The 15781-nt window shown below is 46.8% G+C and overlaps 1 protein-coding gene across 1 annotated transcript in view; it reads right to left on the minus strand.

Annotated features, from left to right (window-relative positions):
* Positions 1–15781, minus strand: part of Ak4 (adenylate kinase 4) — a 52916-nt gene that overhangs the window by 21064 nt on the left and 16071 nt on the right. The window contains exon 2 of the mRNA XM_032901747.1: positions 261–380. Within this exon, the coding sequence (XP_032757638.1) occupies positions 261–380 (120 nt within the window). The remainder of the gene's footprint in view (positions 1–260; positions 381–15781) is intronic.

A 15781-nucleotide genomic window follows, 5' to 3' on the forward strand; every position in this document is an offset into this window, starting at 1 on the left:
ATTTAATATGGTATGGTCACTGTGAGTTCATCCCAGAAACCGTGAACCAAGGCGATGACAGGCTTCCTGGGTCAAAGCTTTCACAGTAATGGCGAGCAGGTAAAACACTAAGAAGCTCCACACCACACTGGGCATCCATGTTGCCAAATTATAATATTAAATCAACGACAGATTTGGGGAAAGGAACAGCTAATAAACTATAAAAGAAATTAGGGCAGCAATCAAGGTGCCCAAGTCCGACCTGCCCATCACCCACTCACCATCTAATAGCCAGTGCTGGGCACTCCGGGTCTCCAGTTCTGACATCATTAGGCGCGTGATCACATGATCCGGAACCAAAAGACCTTTTTCTAGGTACTGTTTTGCCACGTCACCAACTTCTGTTAAAGAGAGGAAGAAGAAACATTCAAGAAGGCTTCAAAGATGGCTACCATGGCACAAGCCTATAACTCCAGCACTTAGGAGATACAGGCCGGAGGACCAGCAGTTCGATGTCAGTTATCCTCAGCTACTAGCAACTGTAGAACAAACTGGGCTACATGAGATCTGTTTTCCAAAATTCGGGAGGAAAAGACTCTAATACACTCTTGGCAGTTTAGCCTTCTGGCTCGTCATCCATGACACAGAGGCAAAGTTGAATGAAGGGAACCATCACAGTGCTTTATTTAACATTGGTTTTTATTATGGGCAACTCCTTTTTAAATGCCTAGTAGATTATTATAAAAAAGCAACTCTTTGATATATATGCTCTTTTTTTTTTTTTCCTTCCCAGAGCTGAGGACCGAACCCAGGGCCTTGCGCTTGCTAGGCAAGCACTCTAGCACTGAGCTAACTCCCCAACCCCTAAGGCAACTCTTTGAAATATCACAAGCACAAATACAAGAAAAGGAATGGCCAAGATTAAAATAAAGAGGGATGTGGGACACAAAAGGCTTAGAAGCACTGGAGGTAAGCCACAGCCAGGCCCTAGGACAGTACACAATGACAAGGACAGGGCAGGAAGACTGGAGAAGGCTCAACCATTCCCTAGGAGACCTGCTGGTTATGCTGCTGATCTTCAAAGACCAAATAAAGTTGGTCATGGCAGCACATACCACTAGAGAGGCAGAGACAGGTGGATATCTGGTCTACAAAGCAAATTCCAGGCCAGTTAGTCAGGGCTACAGAGTCAGGCCCTATTTCAACAAAGAACACCATATTGGTGGGCTTCACAGCCGATACCTATGAACCCAACACTCAGGAGGCCACAGTAGGAGTAGGAGTTTAAAATAAGACGTTAGAAAGACCCTGTCTCCAAAACTTTAAAACAAATAGAATACTATATAAAATCACAGAAACACACACACACACACACACACACACACACACACACACACACACACACACACACACACACACACACACACACACACACACACACACACACAGGTTTCTTTTTCCTAAGCCTCAATATAAGCAGATGGTACCCAATGGCAGTTGCAAAGGCAACTTGGCATTATTAGTGGACTGCCAAGTTCATAGAAGGATGATAAATTTTAAAACACAACTCAGAGAAAAATAATTACTTGTATGTAGAAACTATTACATGAGACTGGCAGACAAAGGATTGACTCAAACCTGTGTTTTTTTTTCTAGGAGCTGAACATTTTTCTACAAAAATGAAGTCCTCTGCTGACCAGGCATCTGAACCACCAAGAGCCACATTCTCACAGGCATTAAGTTCTTTCAAAGAAACACAAACTCCGGCAGGTGAGATGGCTCAGTGGGGGTGAAGGAGCCTGCTGCTAACCCTGGGGTACAGACTTCAATCCTCTGGAACCCACACAATGGAGCACAGACTCCAGCAAATTATTCTCTTACTATGCTATACTATTCATGCTATAGTAGATATCTGCACACTACGATGGATGGATGGATGGATGGATGGATGGATGGATGGAGTGCATCCTACTTGGGTAGGTGTGCAGGCTGGCAGGTAGGCAAGCAGATATCTAAGAGTATTAGTAGTAAAGGAAACTGCCTGAAAAGTATGAATATATACATAGCTAGCTAGATAAGCAGGCAGGCAGGCAGGCAGACAGACAGACAGACAAGAGAGACAATAAGAATATCTATTGTGGGGAAGATGTCTGAGAAGGAGATAGATGGATGGATGGATGGATGGATGGATGGATGGATGGATAGATGGATAGGGAGGGAGGGAGGGAGGGAGGGAGGGAGGGAGGGAGGATGGATATTACTTAGCAGGGGAATTGCCTGATTCTCCCCTTGAATGTGTGTGGACCTGTTGCTTGAGTCTACATTCCTATCCAAGTGTAGCACTTAGCCTCAGGGTGTGAACATCTCTGTGTCACTCAATCCCTACTATACCAGGGAACTAAAAGACACAGTCTGGTGACTACCCAGCCCCAGGTTCAGGGAACATCTTAGAAAAATAGAAAAAGATTACAAGAGTCAAAGAACCAGAAGACAGCTGTATCTTCTAACACGACAAGGAAGCTATGCTCATGAAATCTTAACACTATGACTCCCTAAACAAGACCTGAACAGTGACATCACCAGCTGATGGGAAAGTTTTCGGAGTCCCACATACAGATGAAGGGTTACAGATAGCAAGGGCTGCTGACAGAGGGAGAATTCGCCTTCCCAGGGATGAGCACCCACAACTGTTTATCCAAACACCAAGTGCCCAGCCCAAAAAGCAAATGCATACAAGCAACACTAAATTAGATACAAGTTTTATTTATATATCCATTTTTCCCCTTGTTTTTTGTTTTTAAAGAAGCCCAGGCTATGCTATAACTGACTACATAGACCAAGTTGGCCTCTCTCTAACAGAATTCAAGAGATCCACCTTCCTCTGCATGAGTGCACCCCCACCCCTGTGTGTGTGTGTGTGTGTGTGTGTGTGTGTGTGTGTGTGTGTGTGTACAACAATAAAGAAAAAACACCATGAATTTGAAGGGGGGGTGAGAGGGACTAGAGGTGGGAGTGATGGAGTGATGAAATTATATTCTAATTAAAAATAAGAACACAGGGCTGGAGAGATGGCTCAGTGGTTAAGAGCACTGACTGTTCTTCCAGAGGTCCTGAGTTGAATTTCCAGCGACCACATGGTGGCTCACAACCATCTGTAATGGGATCTGATGACAACTTCTGGTGTGTCTGAAGACAGCTACATTGTACTCACATAAATTAAGTAAATCTTATAAAAATATTAAAAAATAAAAACACAGACCCCAGCCAGGTATGGTGGCATATGCCTATAATCACAGCTGCCGGGAGGATAAGGCAAGACAAGGGTACCATGGAGGAGGCTACCCGGGCTATAGAGACCCTGTTCTCAAAAAGAGCCAACTGCAAAAGAGCCAGAGCGTCCCTCGCCTGGGCATTTGGTAACATGCTGCCAGAAGCAGAGCCAAACTCGGCTGGACACATAGGTATAATAGCTAAGGAAACCTGAGACGGCTCAACTGGTAGTCCCTTACTGACAGAATGAACCAGCAGATGACTGGAGGATCCCCAGGACCAAACTGATCCCAAGTTGTCTTCAGATGGTCACAACTGTGCTGCGGCACCTGTACGCATTTGTGCGCACACACACATCTTCAGGGAATGACATTTATTCTACAAGTATTATTAGTTGCAAACTCTAACTATGAAAAAAGTTCCAGCTTACTGAGAGCGACATGGAAATGTCATTACCCTGAGAGCTCATAGCCAAATGACACACCATAGTACCATGCTCCAGGTCGTCTGTGTGCTCTGTCCTAAGTCCTCATGAAGGTCCTCACCTCCAGACACTTGACAGCAGCACTGACATAATTCACAAACCATAAAATTTCCATTTTATGACACACAGCCCAGTGAGTTTCAATATATTCCCAATGTTACAGCTGTCTCCAGTGCTAGGTAAATGCTGCTGCCCCTGCTGCTGCCCCTGCTGCTGCCCCTGCTGCTGCTGCTGCCTGCTGCCCCTGCTGCTGCCCCTGCCCCTCCTGCCCCTGCTGCCGCTGCTGCTCCTGCTGCCCCTGCTGCTCCTGCTGCCCTTTGCAACTGAGCTCACCCATGGCCTGGTGTGTCAAAGCACCAATTTCTAATTTCAGAAACTTCTATATCCCAGAAAAAAGTTCTATGCCCACAGCAACTCCAAGTCACAGTTCGCTCCAGCACTGCCCTCCCTCTGTAACAACTACTTTCAGACTCTATTTACACACCCCCACATGCATGTGTGTGTACAGGTGCATGCACACACACACACACACAATGAGAAGGAGAGACAGGGAGAGGAAGCGTGGGGGAAGAGGAGGGGAAAGCAGAAAAGACAAAGACAGACAGAGATTTAGCTCAACACAGTGCTTGACAGGCAGCCGTGCATCTTAAAAATTTGGTGCATGTATGAAAGAAAACCCTAGGGATTGGGAAAATTTTACTTTAAAAAAAATTAGAAATATTATCCCAACAGCAAGGCTGAGATAGGCCATGAGTTCAAGGCCAGGAAGATAATTATTAAGAAGAGAAGGAGAACGAGGTTCAAAGGGAAAAAAATATATATATAATAGGGCTGGGCTGTAATTCAGTTGGTAGAATCTGCTCGGCACACACAAGGCCCTGGGTTCTAGGCCAACGGGGCATAAAACCAAGTGTGGCAGTACATGCAGGAATCCCAGCACTGAGTGGGCAGAGGCAGAAGATAATTTCAAGGCCATCCTTGGCTAAGGAATTTATGTAGCCTGGTCTGGGTTGCATAAGACCCTGAGCTGTTATCTCCTATCCCAGATAGCATCTCACCTAAAGGAGCTAGTCACTGAGAATGACGAGAACAAGTGGCTAGCTGCATGGCCGACGGTGTGTTGATACTGGCAGTGCTGGGGGTGAGCCCAGAGGCTCATGTGCAGACAAGGACGCTATCACTGAGCATCTTACACCGTGGCCATTCGTTGGCACAGGGGAAGGAAATGAGAAGGCGCCTGGGAAGCACACTTCAGGTGACTGGGGCACTCGGCACACATGGAGGAGCCTCAAGCCTCACATACCCATAAGACATGGGGCTGCCTATGGAGGGCACGGCCTTTAAAGCCGCTTTAGAAAGGTCACCCCCAAACCCAAGACCAGCTACTTAGATTGAGGGGCCTGGTGCAGACTCAAAGTGTAGTCAGGGCACTGGACGGAAAACAAAGAACTTCAAGATGTCAGAGCATTGACTAAGCAGGCGGAGGTCACGGAGCAGGGCAGTGACACTGGAACGGGATGGCACCTGGCAAGCAAAGGAGGCTGAGAGGGTCCCAGGCTTGATACAAGAAGCAGAAGCACGGGAAGGTGTCCTTCATCTGTCCCTTGAGAGGGTCCCTTGGCTTGATTCACATCAAGCTTAAAATAACCCCAGGAAAGTTTCTAGCACTCTCGACCAGTGTGTGACTGAGAGAAGGGTTCAAGTGCAGCATAGAGAGCACCCCAAAGATTTCAGGCTGTCTGTGGCCCCCCCTGCGGGATGACAGGCAGGTCCACTGCCCTGACACTAGACACAGCTCTCAACCTCTACCTGCCACAAAGACCCACAGCCATCCGATTAGCCCACGAAGAAAGCCCCCAAGAGCAGAGCACCTTGTCATAGAACAGGTCACCCCCAAAACTGACCTGTACCTGCCCTGGCCAGGTTACTTAGAAGAAAAAGTTCTCATTAAAAAGCTAATGCCAGCATGTTTGTTTTTATGAATTACAAAGCTGATCCAAATTCCCAAGGAGACGAAGATTGAATATACATACTATTACTTTCATTCATTTGTTCATTCATTCATTCATTCTCTCCCACACTACATACAATACCTCCCTCCCTCCCTCCCTCCCTCCCTCCACACATGTGCAGGGGAGGGGATGTCAGATAGGAATGGGGCATCTCTAAGTTACACAGAGTGGCCTCTATCTTGAAATCCATGTGCTTCAACCTCCCATGTGTCAGGATTACAAATGTGTTCCACTTTCCTGGCTAAAATTTTAAGCTGAAATCCACAGAGCTTTAGCCAAGTGGCTCATCATTCCAAAATTCACGCTTCCTTGAGTGCCGTTAGCTCACATTTGTTTGAGGTTTTACGGCTGTGCGCACTCATGGAAGCAACTAGTAGATTACTGTGGTCAAGAATACCACACAGCCAGCTGCAAATGGGCAGAGCCCATTGTGAGTGTTTGCAAAAAGAAAAGAAAGTGCCTCTTTCTAGGGAAGGCACTTCGTAGGGGAGCACTCGGTACTGTCTGGGACTGGACATGGTAGCTGGTCTTGTGGCTTGTGGTTCCACGATGAACTCCCTGAGCTGGGTTGTGATGGAAGCCAGACCCTGCACCAGCCTACCATTGGCCTGTCTCAAAGCTTAAAGCTTTCAACAGCAAAATGCTATGGCCATTTTCACCACTGGGCAAGCAAATCTAAGTCAGTAATCACTGCAGTTAAATTACAAAGACCAGATGCAGTAGGGCACACCCATAAGCCTAACACTTGCGAGGCGAAGTCAGCCTGGTATACAGGGTGAGCTCCAGGCCACCTAAGGCTAACCTGTCTCAAAAGACAGGCAAGATGGTGGTGCCACCAGTAAAACTGCTGGCCACTAAGCCTGACACCCTGAGATATGCCCAGGATCTGTATGGTGGAGAGAACTGATTCCCTCATGGTGCCCTCTGACCTCCCATGTGCAGCGAGGCATGCAATTCTGTCGCCACCATCCCTATAGTAGGCGGTGTGATTTGGGAGGATTTAGGTGATACAGCCTTGCTGGAGGAGTGATGTCACTAGGGATGGGCATACAAAGGCTTGCCCACTTCCAGTTTGCTCTCTGCTTTGTGCCTGCGGTTGAGGATGCCAGTTCTCAGCTTCCCGATCCTGCTACCATGCCTTTGGCTTACTGCCGGGCCTTCCTGCCATGGACTCGTCTCAATAGAACCATACGCTGAGATAAATGCTTCCTTCTATAAACTGTCTTGGTCATGGTGTTCATCGCAGCAACAGAAAAGTAACACAATGCCCACCTGTCTCTTATTGACAGAATCCTAATATAAGGAAGGTGTATGTTTTTCTTCCTAAAGAATCTGGCCGGTTATACAGAGGTTCAAAGTGGACAAAATTATTTTAACAATGGGAGTTACATATTACAAGACTGTATGGGAAATCAAGGCTATAAGATACAGGGCAGTGGCTGGCAAGAGCAGGGCGGGAAGCAGGCATTTAAAAGGCACTGTTTTGTACCAGTAATGTTCTATTTCTTGGGCTAGATAATAACACTCTCTCTCTCTCTCTCTCTCTCTCTCTCTCTCTCTCTCTCTCTCTCTCTCTCTCTGTGTGTGTCTGTGTGTGTCTGTGTGTGTGTGTCTGTGTGTGTGTGTGTCTGTGTGTGTGTGTCTGTGTGTGTGTGTGTGTGTGTGTGTGTGTGTGTGTGTGTCTGTGTGTGTGTGTGTCTGTGTGTCTGTGTGTGTCTGTGTGTGTGTGTGTGTGTGTGTGTGTGTGTGTCTGTGTGTGTCTGTGTGTGTGTACGCCTCTTTGTTCTGACTAAGGAGAACAAACTGGACAGAGGATAAGCTAGTCAAATGCCTACCACACGGCAACTTCCTGTGATGCCTGACTGGGTCACTAAAGACAAACCTCCTGTGCCCATTCAATGCCACTGAAGGAAATGGCAAGGAACCAAGTCCTTCCCAAGGGTGCATACCCCGTAAGCACCAAATGCAATGTGAAAGGGACAAAATTAGAAGAAATTGGGCTCCCCTCAGCAGCAACCCTTCTGCAAACTCTGATGACAAAACAAGACAGATCCTGTCTCAAAGGTCTGAGAGGCCTGATCATCCCTAAACTGTAGCTTTGTGATTGCCAAAGACTAGTTCTTGCTCTCTCCAGAATAGTCAGGCACTTAGTTGAAAAACTGAGTCTTCCTATAACTGTTTACCCTTCATATTACTGTGCTAAAGAAAACACGTGAGCCAGGCATGGTGACAAACACCTTTAACTCCAGCAGTCAGGAGGCAGAAGGTGGAGGATCTCTGAGTTCCAGGCCAGCCTGGTCTACATAGCCAAGTTCCAGGTCAGCTGAAGTGGAGAATTTTGCTTTCTCTGGAGATCCAGTTACTGTGTGATGTTTTGTAGAAGCAGACCTGTAAGAGGACCCACGGTGTCTAGAAAGAATATAATATGGCCGCACAGATAGAGTGAAGAGGCTCTGGCATTAGTTCACCTTGCACCACTGATCTTAGCTTGCCTTAACTTCACAGAGAGTAACTCACCAAAGAACTTCTTGTGATATTCTGGTTGCTTCTTGCCACTCCCACAGACTTAGGTTGATTCGGCAGGGCCTCACAGTTTCTTCTGAATCCAGCTACTGCTATTGATTCGTGTTTGGTGTTTGCCAATTGCACTGGACTACTGATATCCCGAGAACAAGACAGGGATCTCCCCAAAGAACTTCTAAACAGGTCCACCACCTGTTTCCTATTAACCTTTCTTTCCCCATACCTCTGGTAGGTGGGCTAGAAGGAGGTTTAATCATTAAAGAACCCTAATTAAAGTAGGTTTTTAAAAAAATCTCAGCCTACAGCCAGCCAAGGCAACATTGTGAGACCCTGTCTGAAAAACACTAAGAATACGTTAAAAGTCTTAGAGGAGAGGGTCAGGAGGGGATCAGAAGGAGAAAAATGCTCATGTATATAAAATACCTGAAAGCTTTAAGAAAAACTATTTTAGAAAATCTTGCATAAAGAGGTTTACTGCCAAGTGTGACCTGGGGTAGAGGGGACTCGTACAAACGAACTGTTCTCCATAGTACCCAAGTGTGCACAGAGCCAACCACAAATGTCAGAGATAGTAACTAGAGAGATCAGTTCAGTGGTGCTCGCCCACATTAAAGCCAAGCATGGTAGCATGCACCTCCTTTGTCAGTGCTGAGAAAGGAGGTGACGGGAGGATCCCTACAGTCTGTTGTCCAGTCAGTTTAATTCAGTGAACTTCTGATCCCCTCCCGTCCTAGATCCTAGGGAAAGGTTCTGCCTCACAAAACAAGAGGGACCACTCCTGTGAAATGGCACCCACACTCATCCCCAAACACCCCTTTACGGTGCACAGACACGATGATGTCAAGGACTGAGGCCGTGGCTCCATTCGTAGAGCACTTGCTGGCATGTAGATACCGCCCTGAGTCCCGTCTACCAGCACCATATAAACCAGACACGGCAGAGCACTCCTGTAGTCCCAGCTCGGAAGGCGGATGTAGGAGACCAACAAAGGCTAGAGGACATACAGAGCCTCAGGCTAGCCAGGACGACATGAGACCCCAACCTTAAAAATAAAGATGTCCAAAGCTGGGGGTTTTCTGGGTAAAGTGCTTGCCTTGCAGCCGTGAGGATCAGAGTTCAGATCCCAAGAACCCACACAAATGAGTGGATGTGGTGGCCAGCCTGTTAACTGTAGAGCTCAGAAAATAGACAAGGCATCTCTGGAGAATTTGGCTAGCCTAGACCCCACCAGCAAGCTCTGCCTTCAACTGAGAGGTCTGCCTCAATAAAGGGGTCTAGAAATCAAGGAAGACTCCTGATGACACCTTCATGCAGCCGCACACATGAACATACATCATGCATCACACACACACACACACACACACACACACACAGCCTCCTCCCCTGGCACATCAATTATTTGACCCTTCCTATTGGTTTAAGGAACAGTGCAAACACTCATTTTTTAAAACATAATAAATCATAAAAAGATGATAGCATTTCATTAGGCACACAATTGCAGACATCTACATCCTGAGTATTTTCTTGGCCCTGTACCTGAACATGTGCCTTCACAAAACACACCACGAACATCTGGTGGAGTAGCACACGCCGCCTCTCAGGCAGCCAAGAAAAACAGGGAGCAGAAGAGCACCAGGAAACAGATAAGGACGAGTACTCCGGAAGGCAGCCGGAGCTTGAAGACTCTTAGGCGCAGTACTGAAGCGTGTTTTCACGCTCAAGCTGCAAATCTGCTCTGGTACCCGCATGGGGCACAGGGGAGTGGATTATACTTTCTTCCTTCCTCTTGCGCTTTCTCTGCAAACAATGAAAGAGCAGCATCCCTGAAACCTGATCCCAGTCCAGTGACCACCCCCACTCAGAGAACAGAGGAATTTCACTTTTAATCTGACCCAAAGTCATCCTGTCATGGCAGAAGGCTGGCGTGCAGTTGTCAAGCCACCCTCTGAGCAGGAAGCATCTTGGCTGAGGATCAGCTCGAAGAGCCACCGTTCTCCACACATCTGCGCAGGCGGTACGAGCCGCCACAGCTGCCCAGGCATGACTTTTCTCCTCTCCGTCCTTCAGTTTTCTCATGACCCAGTGAAGAATGAAAACTACAAACCAAAAAAGGCCCAGCACACACCCTCCCAAAACAGGCTGGGAAGGGAGCGAGAACTGATGTCAAGACTCTCCACAGGATTTCCTCAGCCACTGCGGGGCCCTGGGGCACACTAACAGGCTGACCTGCAGCCAGTCAGCCTCCAGCAATGGCAGCTACAGAACAGCAGCAGAACAGCAGCAGTCACTAAGAACTCAGGATCTGGGGCTGGAGAGAGAGCTCCACAGTTAATGGCTGTTGCGGCCCATGTGATTCGGCTCCCACCCATGTCACAGGTACCTCAAATAATTCCATGCTAGGAGATCCGAAGCCCTCTCTGGCTTCTGCGGGCATCCACACATATGGCATAGAGCCAAACAGATTATTAAATAAATATCCTTTAAAATAAATTTTAAAAGCAAAATCTAAGGGCTGACCAGTAACTGTCCCAACTATAGTGAGGGCTACTATTTAATTTTTTGAAACAAACAGGTGTTAGCTGGGTATGGTAGTATACAACTATAACCCTACACTAAGGACAGTAAGGCATGCAGGTCACAAGTGAGGCCAGCCTGGGCTACACGGCAAGATCCTACACCTGCCCTTGCCTCTCTTGAACCCAAAAATTAAAATGTTTTACATAAAAGCCTACAAACTGCTATTATGCCTGATTCCCTTCTTTTTTCCTTTGTTTTTGTTGTTGCTGTTGTTTGTTTGTTTCATTAAGTGAAGCTACTTCTATTTGGGGGAAGACTGTGACGCCCAGGTGTTCTGGGCTACACACATGCTCATCTTTAAGACTAGGCTTTTCCTAATCCTTTCAGTGTTCTAGGAACTAAGCTGTGGTTACACTGCTGCTCCTAGGGTGCAGTTTCAAACGCAGAGATAGAACATGTATGACTGCCAACTCTTGGATTCCGCATAATGGGATCCTGGAATCTCTCTGCGGACACCTCACTAGAGCAAAGCCTCAAAAGGCCTTCCCTGCCACCTTCCTCGAGTAACTGGCTCTCAGTCTCTAGTCTTTGCTTCACCCAAGCACTCTTTTCCTGTTCTCAGGGGAAGAACTCTGCTCAGCTGAGTGAGTCACTTAAAGCCCCATGGAACCAGATGTCCCTTCACGTTTTTTAAGGTTATTATTTTATGTGCATGGGTGCTTTACCTCTACATTATGGCTGGTTATTATTTTATGTGCATGGGAGTTTTACCTGTACATTATGTCTGTGCCCAGTGCCCAAAAACTGGAAAAGAGCATGGGATCTCCTAAAACTGGGGTCAAAGAGAGTTTTGAGCCACCAGGTGGATGCAGGAATTGAACCTGGATCCCCTGCAAGAGCAGCCAGTGCTCTTAAACACAGAAAAATCTCTCCAGCTCCCATCACCTTAAAAAAATATTAAAAAAAAAAATCTATCTGGTGTGTACTCCAGGCTGGCCTGAAACTAGTTAGTGACCCCTCTGTCTTGGCCTCCCATGTGCTGAGATTACAGTATGCAACACCGCACCTGGCCCGTCAATATTTTTCAATGCTGTAAATAAAGAACAAAGGAAGAACTAAAGAGATGATGTTCGTGGTGATTAAATATAAACTAAACACCCAGGATCTTCACTAGACAAGAAAGGCAAATTCTCAAGCTAGCAAGAAAGAACAAATGACAATAAAAGATTCAAATATCTATAATGCTCCTCCATTTCTTAGAGACCCTTATGGGGAAGATAACTTTATCTAAAATTTCAATCAAGTTTTTAAAAAGTCAAGCAACCAAGCTTCTTTTACTGCTTTCTCTAGTCTGGCTGTCCAAGGAACAAGCATATGGGTCTTTGATCAGGAGGTAGAGCCAGGGAGTCGAGGGGGATTCCGTGGGAGGTGTGGTAGGAAACAGCAGGTACCTGAAGCCTGGAAATGGGATTCAGAAAAAGCAGAGCCTCTAGCCACAGCAGAGCAGGACATCTACGTGCTGACCTGTAGGACAGGGTGGGCAATGACTAGATGGTGTGTTAGTGATGGGTGACAGTGATGTCTGATATGCCACACCACAATGTTGCTCACTGTAAACCTTCAATACAAGCACCTCATTATCAAGGCACTTTGAAGAATGGAAGATACAAGAACAGTATCCAGCATAGGATAGAACCATGCAGAAAAGACTAGAAAGCAGAAGTGAATGCCAGGCAGCAGGAAAACTGAAAAGAGATACTAAAGCATAGGGGCTGGGCTTTTCTGTCTTGTCTTTTCTTTTCTTTTGGCTTCATGCTAAAGAATTCTTGCATATGCTGTTACAGCCCCTATTCTTCACTAAGTTCACTAGGATGGTGAACTTGAACTAGGCTCAGCAACTATGGCAGGCCTTTAACTTCTCATCCCCCTGCCTCAGTCACTCAAAAGCTGATATCACAGGCATGTACCACTTAAGCTTTCTTATATTTTTTAATTATGTATGTGAGGTAGGTAGGGTGTTGGGTGCCCATGGGTACAAGGTGTCAGATCCCCTTAAAGCTGAACGTGGACATAGGCAGCTGTGATCCACTCAGTGTCATTACAAGGAACTGAACTCAGGTCCTGTGGAAGAACGGCCTGCACTCTTAACCACTGAGTCAGCCTGACTAGCATCTTCTCAATGTAACAGACAATGCTGAGGACTTGGGAATAGTCAGTGCTGTGTTAGGACATCGATTCCCTACATAAAACATCCTATTGTGCCTTGCCAGAAAGACTCAACATGTGACCAGGATTTGTGCTGACTTAAAAATCTCTTACAATCTCAGACCAAGCTGGTCCAGAATCAGAAGGAGGCGGGGAAAACAATGGATTTAAGACCCAGTAAACTAGGTACTGAAGAGATGGCTCACGGTTCTCTCAGAGAGAACACAACAGTGGCTCACAAATATCTTTAACTTCTGTTCCAAAGGACCTGAGGACCTCTTCGGGCTTTCTCGGGCACAGACACACATACATGCAGAGAAAACATCCATCTCCATGAAATTAAATTAAAGAAGCAGTTAACAGCCAGTCTGTCTCTGGGGGGGTCAACCCGTCCCCATAGTTATGTATATTCCAACAAGCCTTGGATGCCTAGACACCCCAGGTGCTCTCCTCATTCATCAAAGCCCTCATATCCTGTAGGGCACCAGCCCCTTGATTTCAACCCTTAAGCTTACTCTAAAGTCTCTGGTCTTCAAATCCACTCTTTCAAATAGCACATACCTGAAGTTGAATGCTCTACCAAGGAGACTAATTTTAGAGACACCTCGAAACGTTCACACTTATTCTGCTGCCAGAGAAAGGAGAAAAACACCACAGGCAAACAGGTCAGAAATGCCCGGGCTGCTCTCCAAAGAGTGCATGGAGAGAGTGATATATTTGCAACAGTGACTTCCCTCCCTTTCTCATTATGAAAACCAGGCCATCTAAGAGCCTCCAGAGAGGACTAAAACCCAGGCAGGATACACTCCTCACCAGCCAAGGCAGCAAGGGAAGAAAGTAGCCAATAAAATTAAGTTGTGTTAAAGTCACTTCAAGGGTGTAAATAGATTCCACTGCTTTGCTTAAAACGTCAAACGAGTCCCACCCAAGGTCCTCTGATGTCCAAATATGCCTGGGCATGCGTGTACATGTACAAATACATACAAGTTCATTAAGACACTAAATATATGGCTCAGTGGTTAACAGCACTGGCTGCTTTCCAGGGGATTCCAGTTCAATTCCCAGCACCCGCTAGAAGCTAGTAAACTTCTGTAACTCCAGTTTCAGAGGATCCAATGTCCAATTCCTCCCTCCTAGGGCACCATGGCACACATGGTGCAGACAAACATGATAATTGACAATATTTTTATGCCCCCTTCAGTGATGTTTAGTCTATTTCACTCTTTGTCTTTTGTATGACCTTCTAAGAGCAACTACACTTATGATTTTGTGTAGATATCAGTAAAATAAACGTGTACTTTAAAATTATAGGGTTGGGTATGGTAGTGCACACCTACAGTCTTAGCAACTTGGTAGGCTGAAGCAGAAGAATGAGTCCCAAGCCAGCCTGGTCTGTACAGCAAGAGCTTGTCTCAAAGCGGAGACCCTGACACAATGAGTGGGGGGACCAGGTCCTCAGAGGACTATGGTGAAGCTCTAATAGACTCCTGGTCTGTGCTTCCTAACACTTGGACCTTTCATGGCAGAGTGTGAAGAAGCTGATATTACAACTTCTTCTGGCTTTCCAGTAACCACTCATCACTAGACAGATTTAAGAGATAAGGAAAAGTGCCAGTCACAGTGGCTGAGGCTGGGGTTCAGAGCAAGCCTAGGCTAGACTGCACTGTGAGTTCCCGGCCAAACTGAGCTGCAGAGGAAGACTATTTCCACAACAATAAAAAGTAAAACAGCAGCAGAATCAGGAGGACAGAAATATTCTCTGAAGGCCCAGAAACACCGCTTGCCAGCTCCAGTGAGTTCCTGGCTTCTGTCCCTTGAACATCCTGCAGCCAACAGCAGTTCCAGCTAGAGCAGGTCCACCATCTGCGACTGCCTTTCACAGTCACAGCATAGCGAGCGGGGAGAGCAGTCTCAGGCAGCAGGCTGGGCTTGGCTAGCTCCCCTGCACACCAGCCAGGGCAGTCGGTGCTGCAATATGACATTCAAAGCACCTCTATCTAGTACAGGACAAGGAAGATTCACAGCCTCCTGCCTTAGCCTAACTAGCCAGACAAACAGGAATAATGGGACCTATTACAAATGTCTGGGGGGCGGGGAGAGGGGGACAAACTCACTCTGTAGCCCACACACAGACCTCAAGTTCAGGTTTATCTCAAACTTCCGGCTCTCATGAGCTTCCGTAAGAACTGGGCTCACTACAGGTGCGAGATGTGCACTCTGCAGGCCCGTTTATTGAGAGATTTTTCAGTGCTAAAAGAAATGCCAAAAAGTGAAAATAAAAAGCTACAAAAATTCTAACTCAAAACAGGACTTAACTTGTGCTTCTTCGAATCAATTCTCAAGCCTGCTGGGTCTGGTCTTTACTTAAAAAATTTAGTTTCTGGAGCCTCGGAGGCGGCTCGCTGGGTGAAGGTCCCTGTCCCGGAATCCTTCATGATGAAAGTAAAGAACTGACGCTGTTCCCTGACCGCCATGAGAGCCATACGAGGCTCACGCACGGCTTCATCACCCAGGCTGCCCACAACTCCCCACTCCCCTCTTGACTAAGCCTCTTGAATGCTGGGAACTCCTCATCTCAAACTGGCATTCTGAGCTGGGTGCAATGTGCACACCCCACAGAAACCCCACAGAACCAGCCTCCTGCCCCGTGGGCTGACACGGAAGATTGCTTGAGCCCTGACCTGTGTCCATGCTAGGTAGCAGCAGTCTAACTGTGAACAGCCTCCTCCTTCCATGTGCCCCAGCCTGGCTTGGCAAAAACGAGACAGAAACATTGGCATTTTGTTCACCG

Source organism: Rattus rattus, chromosome 1, assembly GCF_011064425.1.
Source record: "Rattus rattus isolate New Zealand chromosome 1, Rrattus_CSIRO_v1, whole genome shotgun sequence".
NCBI classification, from domain to species: Eukaryota; Metazoa; Chordata; class Mammalia; order Rodentia; family Muridae; genus Rattus; species Rattus rattus.